We start from the raw sequence: 26,734 nt of genomic DNA on the forward strand, positions 1-26,734 counted from the left end.
AAACAAAATTCAAAATGGGTTAAAGACCTACATGTAAGACTGGAGATTATAAAACTCACAGGGGAAAACATAGGCAGAACACTCTTTGACATAAACCACAGCAATATTTTTTTGGATTGGTCTCCTAGAGTAATGGAAACAAAAGCAAAAATAAACAAATGAAACCTAATTAAATGCTTTTGCACAGCAAAGGAAACCATAAACAAAATGAAAAGACAACCTATAGAATGTGAGAAACTATCTGCAAACAATACATCAACAAGGGACTAATTCCAAAATACACAAACAGCTCATACAGCTTAATATCAAAAACAAAAAGCAATCCAAAAAATGGACAGAAGACCTAAATATTTCTCCAAAGAAGACATACAGATGGCCACTAGGCACATGAAAAGATGTTCAACACTGCTAATTATTAGAGAAATGCAAATCAAAACTACAATGAGATATCACCTCACACCAGTCAGAATGGCCATCATTAGAAAATCTACAAACAATAAATGCTGGGGAGGGTGTGGAGAAAAGGGAACCCTTGAGCATTGCTGGTGGGAATGTAAATTTATACAACCACTATGGAAGATGGTAAGGAGATTCCTTAAAAACTAGGAATAAAGCCACCATATGACCCAGCAATCCCACTAGTTGGCATATACCCTGAAGAAACAAAAACTGAAAGACACATGTACCCCAATGTCCACTGCAGCACTATTTACAATAGCAAGAACATATGTAACAGCAAGAAGCTGTTACACATATACAATGGACTACTACTCAGTCATAAGAGGAATGCATTTGAGTCAGTTCTAATGAGGTGGACAAACCCAGAGCTTATTATACAGAGTGAAATAAGTCAGAAAGAAATATAAATATCGCATACTGATGCATATATATGGACTAAAAAGATGAATTTATTTTCAGGGTATTAACGAGAAACACAGAGAACAGACCTATGGACACAGGAGGAGGGAAGGAGGAAGAGGCTGAGATGTATGGTGAGAGTAACATGGAAATTTACAATACCATATGGAAAATAGACAGCCAATGGGAATTTGCTATATGGCTGAGGGAGTTCAAACAGGGGCCCTGTGACAATCTAGAAGGGTGGGATTGGGAGGGAGAGGGGAGGGAGTTTTGGGAGGGACGGGACATGGATGTACCTATGGCTGATTTTTGTTGATGTATGACAGAAAACCACAAAATTCTGTAAAGTAATTATCCTTCAATTAAAAAAATAAAATGGCAAAAAAAAAAAAAAGTCTACAAATAATAAACACTGGAGAGGGTGTGGAGAAAAGAGAACCTTCCTAAACCGGAGAACAGTATGGAGGTTCCTTAAAAAGCTGAAAACAGTTACCATATGATCCAGCAATCCCATTTCTGGGCATGTATCTGAAGAAAACTCTAATTCAAAAGGATACATGCACTCTAACGTTCACAGCAGCACTGTTAACAACAGCAAAAATGGAATCAATCTAAATGTCCACAAACAGACGAATGGATAAAAAATATGAAATATTACTATTAATTTATTACAGAATATATATTATGGAATATTACTCAGTCATAAAAAGAAATAAATAATACAACATGGTTGGACCTAGATATTATCACATTAAGTCAGACAAAGAAAGACAAATATCACATGACATCACTTATATGCAGAATCTAAAAAAAAAAAATGATACAAATGAACATTTACAAAATAGAAATAAACACAGAAAATAAACTTATGGTCACCAAAGGGGAAAAGGAAGGAGGAATAAATTAGAAATTTGGGATCGACAGATATGCACTACTATATATAAAATAAACAACAAGGACCTACTATAGAGCATAGGAAACTATACTAATTATCTTGTAATAGCCTATAATGAAAAAGAATCTGAAAAAAAAATAGGTGTGTGTGTATATATATATATATAAAACTGATTCACTTTGCTGTACATCTGAAACACTGTAAATCAACTACAATTTTTTTAAAACAATTTTTAAAAAATATAAAGTCTCCAACATGCAATACTATTATTCAATATAAGGAAGGAGCAGGACACAACCTAACAAGGGAAAAAGTCATTTTCCAGTAATCTATAACATCATTGTCTATGACACATTTAAAACCCAAATATTTATTTCATAAGGAAAACAAAAATCTAAAATGCTATCTTGCTTAAGGAGATGCTGCTATGAAATATTTTAAGTTTTCTGTACTACTGTATAATCATATGAGCCCACACATGTTACTGTAGTTAAGTTCTGTGTTATGCTATAAAAGGCAAAAGGTGAGGAAAACAGTTCCAACTCTCAAAAAACTTATGACTAATGGGAAACATAGACAAAGAAATAGGCAATCACAGTGAAGTATAACTAGTACCAGAAAAGGTAAGACATAAGAATACGGCACTCTAAGACCACAGAGAACTGGTATTTAACCTAAGCTTGTGAATTTAAATAATGCTCCTTAGAGAAAGTGATGGTAATGTGCCACCTGAAGGATAAATAGTACTTAAATATGCAAAGAGTGTTGAGGTGGGGTAAGAGACAGGAAGGTCAGAGGGGAAAGCAGAAGAAACAGTCTAGGCAGACAGAATCTTAATCACATAGGAGTGAGAGCATACGAGTGCCAGCAGTCAGGGATAGCAAGTAGCTCATGACAGCCAAAATACAGTTTGCATATGGCTGGAGACTGGGCCAGAATGGAACTGAGAAGAGGATGAACGTCAAAGAATAAAAAGAAGATGCACGCACGGACTATGAAGGGCTTTCTGACATGCTGAGAAGTTTGGACTTTATCCTACAGGCAACACAGAGAACAAATTAGGACCAAAGACAAGAAGACCAGTTAGGAGGCAGGATGAAAGGAACTACAGTTGCAGTTAAGTATGGAAATTGAGTGAGTTAGGAAAATGACTACTAGAACTGAATGGCACTGATAGGAGGCCTAAGAGGGAGAAGACAAGAATGATACCTAGGTTTCTGGCTCAGATAACTGGCTGGGTACTGGTAACAATAAATAAGGGAAAAATGAGAGGAGCAGTGGAAGAGATGATCTTTATCAAACTGTTTCAGACATACTGTGATTAAGATGCCTGTGGAAAACCAAATGGTTAGTTCTAAGGGTCTAAAATTCAAGAAAAAGATGCTGTTATATATCTTAATAAGCCAGTCCTCTAGCAGTAGAACAAATTACTGTTTCTTTGGTTGAAAAGTAAACAATCACTAAGGTAAAACATCAAAGATCCAACTTGAATTTTTAAATGTTACTAAAACATTTTCTACTCTTATTTGCCATGTACATAGGCTGAATTACTTGAGTAAAAAGTGTATATGATACAAATGAACTATATACATTTAAGCTTTCGTGTAAACAGATGGTAACCGAAGTCACAGCAGATAATGAGATAGAAGAAGAGGATACTAGCTTCCTATTGCTGCCATAACAAACTACCACAAAGCTGGTGGAGTAAAACAACATAAATTTACTCTTACAGTTCTGGAGGTCAGAAATCCAAAATGAGTCTCACAGGCTAATAATAATCAATGTGTCACAAGGCTGGTTCCTTCTGGAGGCACCAAGCGAAAATCCCTTCCTTATCTTTCCCAGCTTTTATAGTCTGCCTTACCATGTGGTCACATCACTCTAGTCTCTGCTTCTGTGGTGGCATTTCCTTCTCCTCTGACTCTTCCTGTGTCCTTCTTATAAGAATCATTTTTATTACATCAAGCCCAAAAGGATAAGTTCCCATTTCAAAAGCCTCAATTTAATCATACCTATAAAGTCACTTTTGCATTCAAGGTAGTATTCATATGTTCTGGGGATTAACACATGGACATTTTAGAGTGAATGGGTATTATTCAGCCTATCAGAGTATGCAGAGAAACAAGGTATTGGTAATTTTTAAGTTGAATGGTGAGTTCACATCAATTCATTTTGCGACTGTGCTTCCTAAACATATATATACATGTATATATTCACATGTATATAAAGTATTACATAATATAAAACACTTTTAAAAGAGTAAAGAACTATAAATCAAACGCTGAGAAACACTGCTAGTTCAAGGAAAGGGCAAAAGATGATGGGCATTCAAAGTGAGAAAAGCCAAAATAGAAGTGAAAGGAAGACTCTTTCAAGAATGAGAAAGCCATCCTTTTGGATTGCAAAGGCCATGTAAGATAAGGACAGAGCAAGGTCTCCTCATTTAGCAGCAGGTTTACTATCGACCTTGATGAAACTATTTCAGTGGAATGATGGATACCAAAAATAGATTACACTGAGCTGAGGGATGCATGGGAGGTCACAATCGGGAAAAAGCCAGGTGCAGATACATCTTTTAGATACTCGTGAATAAAAAACTAAATAAACACAAAATCCAAGATGCTCCAATAATCCAAGAAGAGGAACTAGAATCTAGGTAAGATTTACAAAAGGAGGGGATGAAAAGGAGAAGAAAGGAACAAACACTAAAAGAAGCTACAAGAATGATGATAATGATGATTCTGTTGTTACAATTTAGCAGAGAAGGCAATGACACCCCACTCCAGTACGCTTGCCTGGAAAATCCCATGGGCGGAGGAACCTGGTAGGCTGCAGTCCATGGGGTCGCTAAGAGTCGGACACAACTGAGCGACTTCACTTTCACTTTTCACTTTCATGCATTGGAGAAGGAAATGGCAACCCACTCCAGTGTTCTTGCCTGGAGAATCCCAGGGATGGGGGAGCCTGGTTGGCTACCGTCTATGGGGTCGCAGAGAGTCGGACACGACTGAAGTGACTTAGCAGCAGCAGCAGCATATGCCAGGCACTGCACTAAATAGTTCATATACTTTATGAAACAGAGGGTATTACGTCCAATTTACACAACAGAAAACAAGCACAAAGACAGAGCCAAGCATTGTCAGAGCTGGAATTCAAATGTAGGTAGAGTTGACATTAAAACATGTGCTTCTAAATACTGTATTAACTGATGTGATGGCTCCAATGGAGTGGTTCAAGGATGAAAAAACTAAAAATATGGCCTGGCAGCATGGCTAGTATCAGCAGTTAACAGAAAATCTCTAGAAAGCAGTTTTTCCCAAAACTAGAGTCAAGGACACTTAGCAAAGAGACTATTAAGAGAGTTGGCCATATCAACAGTTTGAACTTAAAGCCAAAAGATTAAATTTGGGACCAAAATAAAAACTCGAGTCCTAAAAGGGGCCATTTACAAGCAGTAATTAAGATGCATGAATACTTAAACCAGTAACTTCAGTAGCAGCAGAATACCAATGTTTTAAGTCTCAACTAAAGGAAAAGGAAGAGGAATTTGTGAAATGACCCCTGATGCACTGTATGCATCCCAGAGCTAACTGTGCACTACTGTGGTCTGCTAGAACATGTTAATAAGCTGGACAACAAGCTATCACCATAGTAATCAGTCACAGACAACAGCGGAACGGGAGCATGAGCCTAAAAGGTAGCAGCAGAAAAAGTCCTCAAAACTATCATTAAATCATTTAGGCAGTATCAGTGAAGGGAAAATCTATGCTCATTCACCCAGGTTACTGGCCACTAGCTGGATCTGTTACATTCTCAAATTCAAAGAAAATTCTCTAGGTTGATCTTTGTCTGCTGGGATGTTATACAGGCACTGGTCAACTGGTACATAATACAGGAGTATTGTGCCATCATGAATTCTTTAAACATGGCATTGTCCTCTCCTCTGGAGAACTTCCATTATTATTTACAGTTAACTGAGTTGTAAGACTTCAGTTTCCTGATCCTCTGTTATGTCCTTCAAAATACTGGTGAATAAAGCAAATTCTAAAAAATATGAGTTATTTACAACCCTAGGAATAGATTGTCCTGTGCTTAGTCACTCAGTCATGTCCAACTCTTTGCGACCCTATGGACTATAGCCCACCAGGCTCCTCTGTCCATGGGGATTCTCCAGGCAAGGATACTGGAGTGGGTTGCCATGCCCTCCTCAAGGGGATCTTCCCGACCCAGGGATCAAACCCAGGTCTCCAGCTCTGCAGGCGGATTCTTTATCTTCTGTGCCACCAGGGAAGCCCAAGAATAGATTAAACTATAAAATAATTATCAGTAGATCATCTAAAATGAGATCATTTACTTCCATGAAATAACATAAAGCAATTACCACAGTGTCTAAGTGTTCAATTGGAGAAGGAAACCCACACCAGTGTTCTTGCCTGGAGAATCCCAGGGATGGGGGAGCCTGGTGGGCTGCCTCTATGGGGTCGCACAGAGTCGGACACGACTGAAGTGACTTAGCAGCAGCAGCAGCTAAGTGTTCAATAAATTATAGCTATTAAAATTATTATTATTAGCACCCTCAAAGTAACCAATACCTTTGGTGCTCACATTACATTCCCTTGACCTATTTTTCATTTCAGCCCCAGGCCCAGCAGCTCAGACTCACGTCATCATCCAGTATTCCAACTGAAGTGAACCCATTATGCCTCAGGGTCTTAAGGAGCACTATAATAACTCAAAAACACAAAAAAAGCTAACACCTTCAACCAAAAGCAAACAAGAACCAGTGGGTAAATGTCCGAGCCTTCCAGCTTTCAAATGGATAATACTGAATTCTGTATGATTCTTAGGTGATTCCATTGAAATTAAACCTCTTACTGCTCACTGCAAGCAATCTCATTTATCACCCTTTTTTCCTCCTTCCCAGTCTCACTCCAGAGCTCCTCACTTCTAGTTCCTAGGTCAGTTTTCAAATAAACCATCTATATCCATATTTTTGTTTCATACTCTTCTTTGGGAAATGCCAATCTACGACAAAGCTCACCCATAAGGCCCTAAGAAATGATCATCCAGCCTCTGCTTGAACACTTCTATCCTACTATGTTCATCCTCAAAGCAGATGTTCTAAGGGTACACATTCTAGCAAAGTGCAGAAATGCAATCTTGGAGACTAGAAAAGAATTACAAATATTTACTGAATGAGTGAACAAACTTTAACAAGCAAAGTGCCAGAGTTCTTTAAGAAAAAGGTAAGAGGTCAGTCTACACAATATATACAGACATTATTTGTTCTCTGGACACGATTGAGCGACTGAACTGAACTGAAGGATACTATAAAATATTACTGGTTTTTAATTTTTCTTCAAGAGGCCCAGCTTTCATTACAACTGACTTCCAGAGTTCCTATAATCTACATGCATGATACCTGTAGGATAACTAACGTGTATCCTGTTGTATGGTACAACAGGAACAATAAAATTACAAACAATGACTACAGTCTGTTTAATCTGACTCTGTCAAATATTCCCAAGATTTTTAAACTTGGTACCAAAGAAAGGGATTTTTAGTCCCTTTCTAATGATAAAACTATGAGATATAAGCCTGAAAACACTTCCATCAGCTATATCTGCCACACTGGAAAAAAACAACCTGACATAGTAGTTGACAAATGACAGAGACAAATTAGAGAGTCTGGCGGCTTTCTAGCTCTGATCCCTGGGACCAGTTAGCTACCCTGCCCCTTCCATTGCTTGATGATATAAGTCAATTGCCTTTTCCTGACTGTGCTACTTGTTTGAGTTTCTAGGCTACTGTAACTTGTCACTGAGAACAGTCTAAAGCAAGAGCTAGTATAAAGATTCTCTTGAGAATCCCTTGGATTGCAAGGAGATCAAACCAGTCAATCCTAAAGGAAATCAGTCCTGAATATTCATTGGAAGGACTGATATGAAAGCTGAAGCTCCAATAATTTGGCCACCTGATGCGAAGAACTCATTGGAAAAGACCCTGATGCTGGCAGAGACTGAAGGCAGGAGAAGGGGACAACAGAGGATGAGATGGTTGGATGGCATCACCAATTCAATGGACACGAATTTGAGCAAGCTCTGGAAGTTGGTGATGGACAGGGAAGCCTGGTGTGCTGCAGTCCATGGGGTCACAAAGAGTCAGACATGACTGAGGGAATGAACTGAACTGATTGATCCCTTGCCTAAACTTAATGGAACTGCAAACTTAGAAATGAGCACTTCAAGAGAAGCATCCTATCCCAAGAAGCTAGAAAGAGAACTAACAGAAATGTGTGAGTGTGTAAATCATCCATTTTTTTTTCTATTTACTTTGTTTTCTCATGAACCAAGTAGTATACATGGAAACCTAAAAGAGCCAAAAACTAGAAGCAAGGAAATCTTTTTTTCATTCATTGAGGTGTTGGTCCTACCTTCTTATTAACAGAATGACAACATTAATGAGGTACAGAGATTGGACAGAAGAAATAAACAGTCCCTATTCACAGAATGCAAGATTATCTACTTTAAAAAATCCCAAGGAATCTACAAAATACATAGAGAACTAACGAATGAATTTAGCAAGGTTGCCTGCAAAGTCAAACACACAAAAATCAATCCTATTTCTATACATGGCAACATTCAATTAGAAACTGAAATCTTAAAAACAAGGCTATTTACCATAGCTCCCCCAAACTGAGATATGTAGGCATAAATAGAACAAAACATATAGGATCTGCACATTCAAAACTATGAAACACCAATGAAAGAAATCAATAAATACATGAAGACACATCCATGTATATGGATTGGAGGGGTCAATATAATAAAAATGACAACTCAGGACTTCCCTGGTAGCCCAGTGTTTAAGACTCCAATTTCATAATGCATGGGGCCCTGGTTCGTTCTCTGGTCAGGGAACTAGATCCTCATACCACAACTAAGAGTTTGCATGCAACCAAGACCCAGTGCAGCCAAATAAATATTTTATTTTTAGAAATGACAACTATGCTCCGATTTTGTTGTTGTTGTACAGTTGCTAAGTCATGTCTGATGCTTTGCAACCTCATGGACTGTAGCACACCAGGCTTCCCTGTCCTCCACTATCTCCCCAAGTTTGCTCAAACTCATGTCCATTGACTCAATGATGCTAACAATTTCATCCTCTGCCACCCACTTCTCCTTTTGCCTTCAATCTCTCCCAGGATCAGGGTCTTTTCCAGTGAGTCAGCTCTTCACATCAGGTGGTCAAAGAATTGGAGCTTCAACTTCCACATCAGTCCTTCCAATGAATATTCAGAACTGATTTCCTTTAGGATTGACTGATTTGATCTCCTTGCTGGAGAGATCTTGAGGGACTCTCAAGAGTCTTCTCTAGCACCACAATTCAAAAGTATCAATTATTTGGCGCTCAGCCTTCTTTATGGTCCAACTCTCCTCAAATTAATCTATAGATTTAAAGCAATACCAATCAAAATCCCAGCTGGAATTTTCAGAGATATGGATAAAATGATTCTAAATTTTAGATGGACAAGCAAAGGAACTCAAATAGCTAAAAAGTTTTTGAAAAAGAAGAATGAAACTGGAAGAATCACAACTCCTCAATTACAGTACATTAACCATAAAACTACAGTAATCAAAGTCTGTGTGGTAATGGCAAAGGGATTTAGATCAATGGAATAAACCCTGACAAATATTACTGAACACTGACAAAGGTCCCAAAACAATTCAATTATAAAAGAATAGTCTTTACAATAAATGGTGTTGGAACAAACATACATCTGTATGCAAAAAAATTAACCTCAACTTAAATCTCACATTTTATATAAAAATTCACTCAATATGATCATAGATCTGAATAAAAATATTTCAAAGCCTCAATAAGAAAACAGAGTAAAAAATATTCATGCCCTAGGGTTAGGCCAAGAGTTCTTAAATACGACAACAAAAGTACAATAAATAAGAGAAAAAGGCTGGTGAACTGGACTATCAGTATTAAGAACTTTTACTCTCAAAAAGATACTGTAAAAAGAATGAAAAGAAAAGCTACAGATGAGCAGGAAATATTTGCAAACCACATATCCAACAAAGGACTTATAGCCAGAGTATTTTGAGAACTCCCAAAATTCAACAATAAGAAAATAGACACCTCAACTTAAAAATGGGCAAAAGATATAACAGACACTTGGCCTCAATATTATCAGCTATTGGGAAATACACATTAAAACCACAACGAGTTATCCATAATGGAAATGCAAATCAAAACCATTGGATACCACTTCATACTCACTGGGACAGTTATAATAAAAACGGTAATAAGTGTCGGCAAGGTTGTGAAGACCCTCATTCACTGCTGGTGGGGATGTAAAGTGGTGCAGCCAGTTTGGAAAGAGTCTGGCAATTACTCAGAGGGCTAAACACAAAGTTATCATATTATCCAACAAGTCAACTAATCTGGATACACCCAAAAGAATGAAAACCTGTGCCACACAAAAACCTGTACACAAATGTTCACAGTACTGCTGTGTGCCTTTGCAACCCCAAGAACTGTAGCCCGCCAGGCTTCTCTATCCATGCAATTTTCCCAGTAAGAATGCTGGAGGTTGTTGCCACTTCCTCCTCTACGGGAATCTTTCTGATCCAAAGATTGAACCCATGCCTCTGGTGTCTCTGGCATTGGTAGGCAGATTCTTCACCACTGGGCCACCTGGGAAGCCAATGTTCATAGAACATTATTCATACTAACCAAAAGGTAGACACTCCCAATGTCTATCAACTTGTGGATAAACAGTGTGCTATGTCCATTCAACAGAATATCATCCATCAATAAAAAGGAATAAAGTACTGATACATGCTACAATTCAGACAAACCTGGAAAACATTAAAACAAGCCAGTCACGAAAGGTAACATATGATTCTCTTTGTATGAAATGCCCAGAGTAGGCAAACTTAAAAGACAGAAAGCAGATCCGTGGCTGGCTAGAGCTAAGGAAAGGGAAAAACACATAGTGAAGGCTAATGAGCACAGGATTTCTTCTTGGAGTGATGTTCTAAAACTGACAGTGAACAGTAGCAGTTTACAACTCCGCTAAGTCGTATCTGACTCTTGCAAATCCATGGACTGTAGCCTGCTACGCTCCTTTGTCCATGGGGTTCTCCTGGCAAGAATATTGGAGTGGGTTGCTATTTCCTTCTCGAGAGTATCTTCCCAACCCAGGAATCGAAGCCAGGTCTCCTGCACTGCAGGCAGATTCTTTACCAACTGAGCTATGGGAAGCCCGTAAATATACTGCTGCTGCTAAGTCGCTTCAGTCGTGTCCGACTCTGTGTGACCCCATAGACGGCAGCCCACCAGGCTCCGCCGTCCCTGGGATTCTCCAGGCAAGAACACTGGAGTGAGTTGCTATTTCCTTCTCCAAGTAAATATACTGCTGCTGCTGCTAAGTCGCTTCAGTCGTGTCCAACTCTGTGCAACCCCAAAGACGGCTAGAAACCATCAAATCATACATTTTATATGAGTGAATTATATGGTAATTATGTCTCAATAAAGTTGTTTAAAAAAAAGACAACGAATTATTATACACCAATTAAAATGGTTAAATTTAAAAATATTGACAATACCAATGTTAATAAGGATACAAAGCAACTAAATTTTATACATTGCTGCTGGAAAAGCAAAATGGTACAACTACTCTGGAAAATGGTTTTGCAGTATCGTATAAAGTTAAAGTATATTACCTGAGCCTTCCCTAGTGGCTCAGTGGTAGAGAATCCACCTGTCAATGCAGGAGACGCTGGTTCAATCCCTGGTCTGGGAAGATCCCACATGCCGCGGAGCAACTAAGCCCATCTGCCACAACTACGGAGCCTGTGCTCTAAGGCCCAGGAACTGCACCTACGGAGCCCGGGCACTGCAGCCACTGAAGCCCCCTTGCAGTCTAGAGCCCATGCTCTGCAATGAGAGAGGCCACCTCAATGAGAAGCTCACACACCAAACTTAGAGAGAAATACCCACTCACTGTAGTGAGAAAAAAAGCCCATGAACAGCAATAAAGACCCAGAACAGCCCCCCAAAAAGTGTATTACCTATGGCCCAGGAATCTCCCTCCTAGATATATATGCTAGAGAAATGAAATGTTTACACACAATCTTGTATACAAATGTTTAAAAGTGGCTCTGTTTACAACTGCCAAAAACCAGAAATAATTCAAAAGACCTTCCAGGGGGTAAATGGATAAACTGTGGTACATTCAAACAACGGAATATTATTTAGCAATAAGAAGAATGAGTTATTGATACACACAACTTAGAAGACTCTCGAAGGCATTATGGTGAATATAATAAACCAATTTTCACAAGGTTGTATACCATATGGTTCCATTAATATTACAGTCTCAAAATCACAAAACTAAGGAGATGAAGAAAAGATTATTTGTTGCCATAGATTACAGGGGAAGAGGAGTTTTTTGGGGTATTTTGTTATTCTGTACCCTGATGACTGAGGTAATCACACAAATCTATACATGTGTTAAAATTCTAAAAACTGTTCACCAAAGGAAGATAGTGAATTTTTCTTAATAATTTAAAAATTTTTTAAATGTTAAGTCAAGAGTCAACTCTTTTATGATTTCAATTTGCTAAACTACCACATTTGATCACCTCATTTAGTTAAAAATACAGTATATAGTTCAAAGATAGATACTGGAAAAATGAAATACATCCTAAGGAATACCAAGAAGTAGTAAAGCATTAGGAAATTTGGTCATTAGTTAGGGGTAAACAAACTAGACATGCTAAGCCTGGAGCAAGAACTCAGAGGGAGAATGACTGATGACAAATGTCTTCAATTAACTGAAGGGCTGACATATGTATAAGGGTTACAATTTTTCCATATAGTATTAAAGAGAAACTTCATTTACCAGTAAGTTTAAATAAAGTACAGAGGGCTTTCTAAGGCTAGAAGTTCACCGTATATTCCTCAAGTGCTAGATAATCAAGAAGCAGAAAGTTCTGGGGATTCCTGCATTAAACAAAGGATCAGACAGGACGATCCAAGAGTTTTCTTTCACCTCAAACATTCTATAAATCTATGAACTATAACTTTTACAGTTAACCTACCAAAGCAGAACACACTGAAAATCAAAAAGGTATCCCTTTGTGTCAAAATATCACCTTTCATTGCACAAAAATATTTAATAGCACTCTAAGTTTCCAATTTTAAAAAGACCAAATAAATACAAAACCTTAACAAAAGCCTTATTAAGACCTATTTTATTTCTTTAAATTTCATTTGTACTAAGGACATTAAATTCAAATTATTAATGACTAATTAAATCTAATTTCATTAGACATAAAAGACAAAAGTTACAAATATAAATTTCATGCAAACTTCTATATTGAAGAAATTTCTTGAAAAAGTACTCTTTCCACACAAAGGGTGGTAGTCCTCAAAAGAGCCAAAACATCTGTATTCACTTTAAAGCTCATCAGGACAGACTGACATTTTTAGGAGAAGCATATGGCTTGCTGAACAGTCATCTAGAACAGGATCTTTTGTCTAGTAAACCTATTCAAGGACCATTTACTTATGTATGGAGTGGCTGAATAAAGAAAAGAACATATTTTTGAGTCCTAGAAAACACAAAGAATTAAATCCTTCATCTAGCTTTGTTAAGGATACAGCAAAACACATTACAAAAGCAGCCAGATCTTTACTCTCAGAGATAGTGCTCTCAAACATCTGAAACAATTCTAAGAAATCACTGAAACAAAAGAACTCTAGAAAAGCTTTCTTAGAGAACTATATCCAGCCAAAGACCACCTCCCTAAAAAAGTCATTTCCATTTTAAAGGATAAAACACTTGCTTCTTAAAACTCTGAAGGGCAGAGTTCAACAGCTGCGCTATATTAAACCTGAGCCCTTCCAAAAGGAAGAACAAGAGTCTCTGGAGAGTGAGTAACATGGCCTGCTTTCTCCAAAATTATCAAAATGCCTGCTTTGCCTCAAAGGAAAGTATCTCCTAGAAAAAGCCTCTATAAAATACATGGGTAAAAAACATAAAACTCAGTTTAGGAAAATATACAAAAATAGCAGCATTTTTGCTGGTTTTTTAAAATCTCCACCTAAGGTAAAATGTATTCTGACATCCTTCAAGATATAGCATGGAAACTATTAAACAAAAACAGCAGTTTTCAGCCTTCCCTTCCCTTCAGAATCACTACAGAGCTAGATCTCAACCTAAACTTAGTGAACCAATATATACTGGGACCAAGACATCTAAATTATTTATGCACACAACAGGTGATTTTGATGTACAGCAAGAGTTTAAAAACTGAACTTGAGCACGATCCCATAAAGGAAAAAATTTAAGTCTAGAGAGTAAAGTCAAGAAAAAAAGGTAACATTTGAGCAACTAGTTCTAAAGAACCTTAGTATTTTAATCTATGACATACTATTTAATATTTAATACAATTTAATTTTAATTAAATATTTAATGTAACTTTAATATTTAATCTATTAAAATACTCAGTAACAGAATTTATTCTGAATTGTTCTCTTTTGTTCTCATGCCATTACTTAAAGGACAAACGACTTCAAATAGTTTGCTAAAATATCCAAAGATTCGGATGAAAGTTGTTATGAAGAATATGAACACTGCAAAGATTCCATCAGGGTGTCTGGATACTGCAAACTGAAAAAAAAGTTATAATAAAGAGCTCATGTAGGACAGAGGAGCCTGAAGGGCTGCAGTCCATAGGGTCACAAAAGAGTCAGATACAACATACTGACTAAACAACAATTATATGTATTATCTGTCAACTTTTAAAAAGTTCAAGGCTGTAATCAATAAAAATTTACAATAAAGTAAATTTCAGCCATCAACAAAGCTTTAATTCTATTTTATTTTATACAAAATTCTAATAGGTTTATTTGCTCGGTATTCAAATCCATTATAAATGAAAAGCAGTAATGGAAATGCTAAAGGGGAGCAGAAAAGTCAAGGAAGAACACAAAAACACTATTAAAAAGTAGACACAAGAACTCAGAAAGCATAGCAGACACTTGATAGTTTTTAAAGGCAGCAGAATACAATAACTTTTTCCCAATGATCATGAGGGTAAGAAAGAAAAATATCTTCAGTATGGCTTGTTCAATATACATTACATGTATTTTGTTTAAGAGGGAAAGACAATATAATCATGAAGTTACCTACAGTCTCTTATCAGAAATAATGACAAACTTTAGGGGAAAGACCCTTACCACACACACAAAAAAAGCCCCAATTCCTCAATTGGAGACTCTCATTGTATAAAAGGAATAGTGGAGTGAAAGTAAAGAGCATCAGATAGTCTTTCAAATAAAAAATATACCTTGCTAAAAGGAAAAAAAAAGAGAGGACACAAGTTGTAGGTTACTATTATCATACATAATATTTCTTCCTGCAAAAGTCACATATTCCTTTAGCTAAGTCAAACTATTTCCTAGTAACGTAAACTTAAAAACGTTTCCTCATCTGAAAAATAAGAATAAAAACACCTAAGTTCGTACGATTACTTTGAGAAATGAGATAACGAAGGTAAAGTCCTTGGCCCAGTGGCTAATACACAGTGAGAAATGTTAGCTGCTATTATTAATTTGTACTCAAACATCACAAAAATGATTCTCAATGTTCACCAAAGGATATATTTTAGAAGCTTTTTCATTTGAAATGGTCTTATCCTGTATTCACCCTATCCCCAAACAGAGACCTCTTCTAACATGTATTACACAGGAACCAAGTTGGCTCATTTGTCTTCACTAAGTCCCATGTACTATTATTAACTTTTAAAAACTTCAAGTAGCTTGCAGATAGCAAGTCTAATAATCACCTTTAGTTACTATTATTCCTAAAGAGTTCAGATGTTCCGTGAGTACACTTTCTCATATAATTTCATTTCCATGTCTTTTTTAAATTTGAAAACAAAAGAAGAATCAGGACACTTCTCAAAGAAATGTATGAATACAAAAAAGATCTATTCATGAGACAACTTCAGTCCAGGGTTTTAGGTGAATATCCTCAACTCAGACCAATGCAAATGATTAGAAAAGAATGCGAGTTGTAGATATTTTATATCCACATTTAGTAGGTTATTGCCTACCTGGTTTTCACTGATGAGGCTATTAACAGAAATACTACCTACGGCTTCCTATTTTTCCTTACCATCTCTGAATATGTATTTACTCATCTATGTGATAAGCGTTGTTACTGTAAGACCCATTACACTAGGTGCTATGAAGTATAGAAAAATGAATTAAAAATCTTTTCAGCCTGTGACCTAATTACTGATATATCAGTACATATACCAAAACCTGCTTATTTTCATGTGTATGTGTAAGGGCCAGTATAGGCTGTTATTCTGAGGTAGTCGACAATCCAAACATCTTTGTGGCTTATAACAAATTTTATTTCTTAGTCTCTTTATATTTTATATAACCTATAATAATCAGCTCTGCTTTTCCCCATGTTATCTTTGTTCCAGGATCTAGGCTGAAAGAAAAAAGCCCACCTGGGACAGCAGAGGAAAAAACAACATGGCAAAACATGGGAAAGTTCCTGGAGCTAGTGTCTGACGTGACCTAGCCATTTCTGGAGAAGGCAATGGCAGCCCACTCCGGTACTCTTTCCTGGAAAATCCCATGAGCGGAGGAGCCTGGTAGGCTGCAGTCCATGGGGTCACTAAGAGTCGGACACGACTGAGCAACTTCACTTTCACTTTTCACTTTCATGCATTGGAGAAGGAAATGGCAACCCACTCCAGCATTCTTGCCTGGAGAATCCCAGAGACGGGAGCCTGGTGGGCTGCCGTCTATGGAGTCGCACAGAGTCAGACACGACTAAAGCAACTTAGCAGCAGCAGCAGCAGCCATTTCTGGTTAAGATTTCATTGGTCAAAACAAGTCATTTGGCAAATGGGGCAGTGATGCATAATCCTGTCACAGGGAATGTAAATGTTATAAATAATAATATCATCTACCACAATATCCATCAACAAGATTAAAAAAAAGAAAAATATTCAGCCTATTTAAACCAATAATAAAATCAGCATATATTTAGGTAAAATTTACTATGTGCCAAGACATTATTCTAATATTAGACTAATTAGAATTAGTCTCTGAACAACTGCACTCATCTCAGAGGCTAGCAAATTAATGCTCAAAATTCTCCAAGCTAGGCTTCAACAGTACATGAACCAAGAACTTCCAGATGTTCAAGCTGGTTTTAGAAAAGGCAGAGGAACCAGAGATCAAATTGCCAACATCTGTTGGATCATCGAAAGAGCAAAAGAGTTCCAGAAAAACATATACTTCTGCTTTACTGACTACACCAAAGTCTTTGGATCACAACAAACTGTGGAAAATTCTAAAGAGATGGGAGTACCAGACCACCTTACCTGCCTCCTGAGAAATCTGTATGCAGGTCAAGAAGCAACAGATAAAACTGGACATGGAACAATGAACTGGTTCCAAATTAGGACAGGAGAACATCAAGGCTGTATATCTGTACCCTCCTTATTCAATTTACATGCAGACTACATCATGCAAAATGCCAGGCTGGATGAAGCACAAACTGGAATCAAGGTTGCAGGGAGAAATATCAATAACCTCAGATACACAGACGACACCACCCTTATGGCAGAACTAAAGAGCCTCTTGATGAAAGTGAAAGAGGAGAGTGAAAAAGCTGTCTTAAAACTCAACATTCAGAAAACTAAGATGATGGCATCCAGTCCTATCACTTCATGGCAAATAGATTGGGCAACAGTGGAAAAAGTGGCAGACTTTATTTTTTGGGACTCCAAAATCACTGCAGATGGTGACTGCAGCCATGAAATTAAAAGATGCTTACTCCTTGGAAGGAAAGTTATGATTAATCTAGACAGCATATTAAAAGGCAGAGATGTTACTTTGCCAACAAAGGTCCATCTAGTCAAGGCTATGGTTTTTCCAGTGGTCATGTATGGATGTGAGAGTTGGACTGTAAAGAAAGCTGAGCACTGAGGAATTGATGCTTTTGAACTGTGGTGTTGGAGAAGACTCTTGAGAGTCCCTTGGACTGCAAGGAGATCCAACCAGTCCATCGTAAAGGAAATCAGTCCTGAATGTTCATTGGAAGGACTGATGCTGAAGCTGAAACTCCAATACTTTGGCCATCTGATGTGAAGAACTGATTCACTGGAAAAGACCCTGATGCTGGGAAAGATTGAAGGCAGGAGGAGAAGGGGATGACAGAGGATGAGATGGTTGGATGGCATCACCAACTCAATGGACATAAGTTTGAGTAAGCTCTGGGAGTTGATGATGGATGGGGAAGCCTGGAGTGCTATTGTCCATGGGGTCGCAAAGAGTTGGACATGACTGAGCAACTGAACTGAACTGAGAATGCTCTAGACTCACTCTAAAGCAGGAGCTCAGAGTGTTAAAATATTTAACTAGTTTTTAAATCTCCTAAGAGGAATTCAACAAATATGTATGCTACTGATGAAAACAGACCAACTAATTATGGATATTTTTAATGAGGAAAATAAGCAAAACAATGAAACCTATTAGAAAGCACATTATAAACACTGTAAGCTCACAAAACTTGGTCTTGATACATTCCAGACAGCAAAAAGTAGCTCCCCTTCAGAGAGGAATTTGTTTATCCAGCAGAAGCCAATCTGCTGACTTTAAATGTCCTAATAGCTGAAGCTCCAATACTTTGGCTAACTGATTCGAAGAGCCGACTCATTGGAAAAGACCCAGATGCTGGGAAAGATTGAAAGCAGGAGGAGAAGGGGCAGCAGAGGATAAGACAGTTGGATGGCATCACCGACTCAATGCACATCAGTTTGCGCAAACTCCAGGAGATAGTGAAGGACAGGGAAACCTGGCCTTCTGCAGTCCATGGGGTTCCAAAGAGTCAGATATGACAGCAACTGAAAAACAAGTGTTTCTCAAATTTAGGCTGAGACAGTTTCTCAGCAAGGTGTAATATACAGAGAACTCTTATCAAACTTAGTACCTCTTACTCATTGAAGGTTCCTGCAAACTCACAATTTCATACTGGCTTATCTAACTCTGAAAAATAAAATAGAGCAAGAGAATACAATACAAAACAGGCCTCACAAAAAGGTCCCATACACTTAGTATTAACAGCACACCCTCTGAAGAACCTAAGGAGCTATATTTGAGATAAACACAAGACAGTCCAATCAAAAGAAGTGATAGAACAGGGCTAGGTGAGATAAGTATACATGAACAGGTTAAAGAAAACAAAACCACTGTATCAAATGTCCTGAGTCCTAAATACTGCTATTTTGAAATAAAATGCCATTTTTCTCTGGGCTTCCCTAATAGCTCAGCTGGTAAAGAATCCGCCTGCAATGCAGGAGACCCCGGTTTGATTCCTGGGTCGGGATGATCTGCTGGAGAAAGGATAGGCTACCCACTCCAGTATTCTTGGGCTTCCCTGGTGGCTTAGCTGGTAAAGAATCTGCCCACAATGCGAAAGACCTGGGTTCGATCCCTGGGCTGGGAAGATCCCTTGGAGATGACTAATATCTAAATAGTTAAACTTACTCTGGACAATCCCTTAGGAATGTCAGGGAAAGTAAGGAAAAGTGTAAGCCATATATCCAGGGTTTTCTCCCTTCTCCTTCAGTCCAGGGAAATAAGAAGCACCTGGAAACACATTCACTCTAGAGCAGGTGCTCAGTAACTGGATCAGCTGAAATCAACTACACCATTTAGTTTTTTTCTGTCTTGTGTGTACATGCTGTCTGGTTTTTTGGTCTCTTTGGTTTTTTACAGATATACTGCAGTTAAATTCATACATTAATAAGTTAATGTAACAGTTAACTGCTTCTTTCCTTCTGCTAACAGGTTTGTTTTTTTTTTTTAGTATTTGATCACTACTCCCTTCCTTACCAAGGGCCTTACTGATTCTCCCCTCTCATTTTACTTAAGTAATCTGAACTGTAACATCATTTGCAAATAAAGTAATAAAATACAATGAATTTAAGATGTATATCTCCCCATTAATGGCTCTCTTTCCACACTCCACCTTTCCAGATCCTCATTGCTCACAAGTCATAATGTACAGAGATTTTAAGGATAAAAAGCAAATAGTATGTAAGAGAGAAGTGCCATACATTTCCCTCAAGATGAAATTAACAACATAAGCTCTTTAGGGAAAAAAAGAAAAAAAAAAATAGTAAAGAAAGCAAACAAGTGTATCATTTGACTTGTGTTTAAAATTTGCTTTGACTTTTAAGAATTTTAATATCTGAAACTGGAGAAGGAAATGGCAACCCACTCCAGTAGTCTTGCCTGGAGAATCCCATGGATGGAGGAGCCTGGTAGACTACAGTCCATGGGGTCACAAAGAGTTGGACACGACTGGGCAACTTCACTCAATATCTGAAACAGTTCATCTTTACATGGTTTAAAGTTTTATTTTCAAATCTCTTCTAACACATTTGCAAGCAGAAACTCTTTAAATGTGGATAAGACTAATTACCAGAGTTTCCGAAATTTAGTATCTTAACTTCAACTACTATAAATTGCTAAGAAAATGGCTGTGACTAAGACATACAGCACAGCCATGTTTTGTTTATTTTTGGCCATGCCCCGGAAGTTTGTGGGATCCTAGTTCCCCACCTGGGATTGAAGCTGGGCCCTCATCAGTGAAAGGGCTTCATACTAGCTTATCTAAGCACTAGTGTGTGTTAGCTGCTCAGTCATATCCGACTCTTTGAGGCCCCACGGACAGTAGCCCACTAGGCTTCTCTGTCCATGGGATTCTCCAAGCAAGAATACTGGAGTGGATTGCTGTTCCCTTCGCCAGAGGATCTTCCCGACTCAGGGGTCGAACCCTGGTCTCCTGCACTGCAGGCAGATTCTTTACCATTTGAGCTACAAGAAAGTCCTTCTAATCCCTAGACCACCAGGGAATTCCCTACAGCCATGTTTTGATTGGCCATGGACCCTTCAAATTTGCTCTCAGTTCTAGGGCTACTGTGAATTACTTGGAAATGCAAAATTAATCTCCATAGTATCTAGAATAGCTAACCTGGGTCACCTCTATTCTAGACCTAGGTTAACCAGTGGAGTATCTTAGAGAAATACTTTCCATTCTTTAAGTTCCCCATAAGTAGAACAGTTAATTACAAACTTGTATTTTTCAATGACACTATATTATGTATATGAGCGTCTCTGATGGCTCAGAGGTAAAGAATTCGCCTGCCAATGCAGAAACACAAGAGATGCGGGTTCCATCTCTGGGTCAGGAAGATCCCCAGAGAAGGAAATGACAACCCACTCCAGTATTCTTGCCTGAAGAATTTCATGGACAGAGGAGCTGGGGGGCTACAGTCCATGGGATCGCAAGAGTTGGACACAACTTGGCAACTAAACAACAACAATAACAGTATTATGTATATATTGCGCTCAAGACTTTTAATAAGCCACTAACCCTACCTAGGGCATCTTTCCCATCCATCATCCACTATTTAAAACCTAAATAAAACTTATCTCCAAAAATCCTTTCTAATTAATTCTTTCCAACTTTCTGTATTCCCTTTATGTTTAATATAACACTAATTTCAATAGACTCTCTTTTCAATTTTTAACACTCCCATCCCTCACATCCCCTTCAGTTCTGTACATCCAGTCTTTGCATCGCTTTTCTAAGCACTCCTGCAGAAGACAATCAACAAAAGCCCTGGTTTATATTTATACTAACAAGCTGTGAAAACAGCAATTTAACAAAATAATAAATTTTTCGCAGATAAAAATGCTAGAGAGTATGTGTGTGGGCGCGTGAGCTGTTGTTATACTAAAATCAGGAAAATTCAGAAAAATAGGGAAATGGAGGATTAAGTAATGCAGTCAAAGAAAACACCATCACAAAAATGCTTCAGTGAAAAACAATGAACAACAACAATCTCTGAATTACAGTGCGGCTTTAATAAAATTCTAGATGGGAAAAATCTCAGCATTACCATCAGCCTTTTAAAAATTACTTTCCAGTATTACTAGGAGCGGTAATTTTACTAACATTCAATTCCAACCAAGTTTTCCTCCCAAGCAGCCTGACAAATAAAATGTTTCAGTTCAGAAACCTAATCAATACCACTTAAAGTCATGTAAGGGAAAGAGAGATTCAACCCTCCAGTAAAAACTGGAGTGATGGGCAAACAGGTGAAAAATGGACGGTTTCAGAAAGTGGGGAAGAAAAATGAGACTCCGCCTCCTCTCTGGGGGCTCAGGCTCGGTTCATAGCTTCGGAGACAACCCCATACCCCAGACCTTCTCCCATAGCAGCAATGCATGGTTCCAAGAAACCAGGGGTCCTCCTCCCCTCTCCCCGCATGCACGCCCCCACTCGCCTGGCCAAGCTCCCCTAGATGGCCCCAAATCCGCTCGCCCTCTCCCGAGGAAAGGGTCAGCAAAGGACGTTTTCCCGAGGCCTTCTCCGGGATCCAGCTAGCAGAGACCTCCGCAAAGGTGGAGAGACCCGAGAAGCTTAAAGAAGAAGCCTCATAATCCTGTTACCTGGTCGAAACCTTGGAAACGGAAACGGCAGCTACAGTCGCTACCCTTCTCCCCCACAACGCTTGCCTCAGCGCCACTGACATTGAGACCGCCGCCATCTTGCTACAGGCAGACACTAGGACGGATCACCGCAAGGGACAAGCTTCCTTCGTTTTCAAGCCCACGCAAAGCAAAAGAGTAGGGAGGGTTTGGTTAATTTCATTATTGTTAGGTGTTTTGTTAAATAATGGAGTTTTAAAAATATTTATTAAAAAAAAAGAGGTGCAACGTTTGGTTGCAAGAGATAAGAAGGAAAATGGACGGAAGAAAAATGCAAGAAGTGCATTGAGTGTAAATATAAGCCTCATAAAGTAAAATCCTTGTCTGTTAGGACTGGTTTACATACCGGTTAATGAAGAGACCGAAAGAAAATGCTTGAAAATTTCAACACCTGCAACTCATAATTTTTTCAAAGGACTCAATATAAGGGGCTGAGCCCACTAGAAGAGCCAGAGGGCTTGTTGGTGCTTGAGAACCTAAAGTAGTACTTTTCCAAAATGTTGCCAGATTCAGTTTGCAAGCCCTCAGGAAAGGGCTGTATTCAGTTTGATGTTCTGTAGTTGATACTTATAATGATCATATTTTCCAAATGAAAAATCTAGACACATGGCCTGGCGAAAGATTTTTTTTTTTGACATGTGTATTCACATGAAAAACTTATGAAACATACTATTTTATATCAGTCTTTTCCCAGTAAATCCTGAACGTGTAATCATAATCCATGGATACTGGACATACAAAACAAAAATTATCTTCTGAGGCAATTGTTAGTAATATGTTTGTATTGTGGACTACTAACCTTAAGAACAATGATTAACTGTGGATTATAAAATAAAAAGCAGGTTCGTTGGTGGGGTGTGCTATTTTAGAGAACTTTTTTAAAGTTAGAATGCCCCTGCTTTTAAAATTAAGCAGGTGAAAACAATTTTCATTAAAAGAATAGTATTAACAGGTGGATGGGGAATGCCTTGGTTCTGCATTAAGGCCAAATAAAAGAAAACGAAATACATAAGGGAAAGGGGTTAAGAAAGAGATTGAGTGGGGAGTGCAATGGGATGGGTGTTTAAGAGGGAATGGGACATAGGAATACCTATGGCTGATTCATGTTGCCGTTGGGCAGAAACCAACACAATGCTGTAAAGCAATTATCCTTCAATTAAAAATAAATTAATTTAAAAAAAAGATTGAGCACCACAGCACCTAGTACCAGAGAGAAAGCCTTGTCCAGGGAAAGAGGAAATGCACAGAAAGATGAAGGAAGAGATATCTCACAGAGAATTTTCTTTTAAACTTTTAATTTTGAAATAGATTTCACAGGAAGTTACAAAAACAGTACACAGAGCTCTTGTACAAACTTAACTCAGTTTCTCCCGTTGATTACGTCTTATATAATTGTTGTACAGTATGGAAGCCAGTATTTCAAGTCCTGAAAGATGATGCTGTGAAAGTGCTGCACTCAATATGCCAGCAAATTTGGAAAACTCAGCAGTGGCCGCAGGACTGGAAAAGGTCAGTTTTCATTCCAATCCCAAAGAAAGGCAATGCCAAAGAATGCTCAAACAGTGGAAACAGTGTCAGACTTTATTTTTTGGGGCTCCAAAATCACTGCAGATGGTGACTGCAGCCATGAAATTAAAAGATGCTTACTCCTTGGAAGGTAAATTATGACCAACCTAGATAGCATATTCAAAAGCAGAGACATTACTTTGCCAACAAAGGTCTGTCTAGTCAAGGCTATGGTTTTTCCTGTGGTCATGTATGGATGTGAGAGTTGGACTGGGAAGAAGGCTGAGCGCCAAAGAATTGATGCTTTTGAACTGTGGTGTTGGAGAAGACTCTTGAGAGTCCCTTGGACTGCAAGGAGATCCAGGCAGTCCATTCTGAAGGAGATCAGCCCTGGGATTTCTTTGGAAGGAATGATGCTAAAGCTGAAACTCCAGTACTTTGGCCACCTCATGCGAAGAGTTGACTCATTGGAAAAGACTCTGATGCTGGGAGGGATTGGGGGCAGAAGGAAAAGGGGATGACAGAGGATGAGATGGCTGGATGGCATCACTGACTCGATGGACGTGAGTCTGAGTCAACTCCGGGAGTTGGTGATGGACAGGGAGGCCTGGCGTGCTGCGATTCATGGGGTCGCAAAGAGTCGGACACGAGTGAGCGACTAAACTGAACTGAACTGATGGAAGCCAGGAAACTGACATTGATATAAAGTGTTTATGCATTCCTTTGTCATTCTATCACGTGTCAATTCATGAAACCCCTAGCAGAATCAAGATACAGAACTGTTCATCACCACAAAGATTTCCCCTGGTGTTACTCTTTTATATACCCACCTCCCAACCCCTGGCCACTACTACTGTTTCCATTTGTATAATTTCATATTTCAAGAATGTTATATAAATAGACTCGTAGTATATATAACTTTTTGACATTGGCTTCTTTCACTTTTCATAGGGCCTCTGAGATCCATTCATGTTATTGCATTTAACAATAGTTCTTCACTTTTTATTGCTGGGTGGTATTAGTATTCTGTGGTGCATTAGTCTAGATTCTCCAGAAAAACAAAATGAATAGGATATATATATATCTGGATTACCACAGTTTGATTAACCATTCACCTGTTGCAGAATATTTTGGTTTGGTTAGGACTAGAGATGGCTGGATGGCATCACTGACTCGATGGACGTGAGTCTGAGTGAACTCCGGGAGTTGGTGATGGATAGGGAGGCCTGGCGTGCTGCAATTCATGGGGTCACAAAGAGTCGGACACGACTGAGCGACTGATCTGATCTGATTACAGATAAAACTGCAATGAACAATCATGTACAGGTTTTTGTGTGGACATAAATTTTCATTTCTCTGGAATAAATGCTCAAATGTGCAATTTTATTTAGTTTCTTTAATAAAACTGCTAAACTATTTTCCAGAAAACCTGTACCATTTTTCATTCCCACCAACACTGTATGAGATCCAGATTCTCCGTGTCCCCACCAATATTTGGTATTTTTAATTTCAGTTCAGCTAACATAAATAATAGATGTGTAATGATAGTTCGTCAAGATCTTATATTCCCATGATGACTAATGATGTGGAATATCTTTTCATGTGCTTATTTGCCATTATGAGTATTCCATTCAGTTCAATGTCTCATATTTTGTCCATTTTCTAATTGCATTATTTTTTGCTATTTACATTTGAGAGGTTTTATGTAGTCCAGATACGAGTCTTTTATCAGATATGTGGTTCACAAATATTTTCTCCTATCTGTAGCTTGTCCTTTCATCCTCTTAACAGGATGTGTTGCTCAGTAAATATTTTTAATTTTGATGAAGCCCAGTTTAGTCATTTTTAAATTTATGGATTATGCTTTCTTTTGCTTCCATGTTTTATTTTTATTGTGTTATAATTAACATGCAATATTGTAGTAGTTTCAAGTGTCTAAGGGTAATTCAATATTTTTGTACTTTATTAAATGATTATGGCAGCAAGACCATTTGCCATCTGTCACCATACAAAGTTGTTATGACATTATTGACTGTATTCCCTATGTGTACATTATATCCTCGTGACTTATTTATTTTATAGCTGGAAGTTTCTGCCTGTTAATCCCTTTCACCTATTTTGTCTGTCTCCCTACCCCACTCCCATCTGGCAACCACCAGTTTGTTCCCTGTATCTATGAGTCTGTTTCTGTTTGGTTTTGTTTGCCCATTTGTTTTATATTTTACATTCCACATGTAAGTGAAATCGTACAGTATCTGTTTTTCTCCATTTGACTTATTTCACTTAGCATAATACCCTCCAGATCCATCTATGTTGTTGCAAATGACCTGATTTCATTATTACTCGTGGCTGAGTAATATCCCATTTTATGTATAGACCACACCTTCTTTATTCATTCATCTATTTGATGGATACTTAGGTTGCTTTCATGTCTTGTCTAGTTTAAATCTTGCTGTAATAAACGTAGTGGAGCATATATCTTTTCAAATCAGTGTTTTCATTTTCTTTGGATACATACCCAGAAGTTGATTTGCTGGATCATGTGGTAGTTCTATTTTTACTTTCTTGAACCCCCATCCTGTTGCTTTTGGTATCTTGTCCAAATACTGTTTACCAACCCTAGGTCCTAAAGATTTTCTGTTTTCTTCTAAAGGTTTTTTTGCCTCACCTTTTACATTTAATTCTATGATCCACTCTGAGTTAGTTTTTGAGTTAAGTTTTAAGTTAATAAGGTGTGAGATATAGGTCGAAGTTCAGTTTCTTACCTGTGGATATCCAATTGTTTTAGCACTATGCATTGAAAAGATTGTCCTTCTCTCATTGAATTGGTTTGGTACCTTTGTCAAAAAAACAGTTAGC

General features: G+C 38.1%; 1 protein-coding gene across 8 annotated transcripts in view; it reads right to left on the bottom strand.

Annotated features, from left to right (window-relative positions):
- NDUFS4 (NADH:ubiquinone oxidoreductase subunit S4) overlaps positions 1–22,706 on the bottom strand; it is a 116,184-nt gene extending 93,478 nt beyond the window's left edge. For 3 of the 8 annotated variants that reach the window (XM_055554914.1, XM_055554913.1, XM_055554912.1), the window contains exon 1: positions 22,331–22,701. In XM_055554914.1, the coding sequence (XP_055410889.1) occupies positions 22,331–22,428 (98 nt within the window). In that variant the 5' untranslated portion in view covers positions 22,429–22,701. Of the gene's footprint in view, positions 1–22,330 lie in introns of all 8 variants that reach the window. The other 5 variants (XM_055554911.1, XM_055554910.1, XM_055554909.1 and 2 more) reach the window with 4 other exon arrangements.
- Between the last annotated feature and the right edge of the window lie 4,028 nt (positions 22,707–26,734).

Source organism: Bubalus kerabau, chromosome 18 (assembly GCF_029407905.1).
Source record: "Bubalus kerabau isolate K-KA32 ecotype Philippines breed swamp buffalo chromosome 18, PCC_UOA_SB_1v2, whole genome shotgun sequence".
NCBI lineage: Eukaryota > Metazoa > Chordata > Mammalia > Artiodactyla > Bovidae > Bubalus > Bubalus kerabau.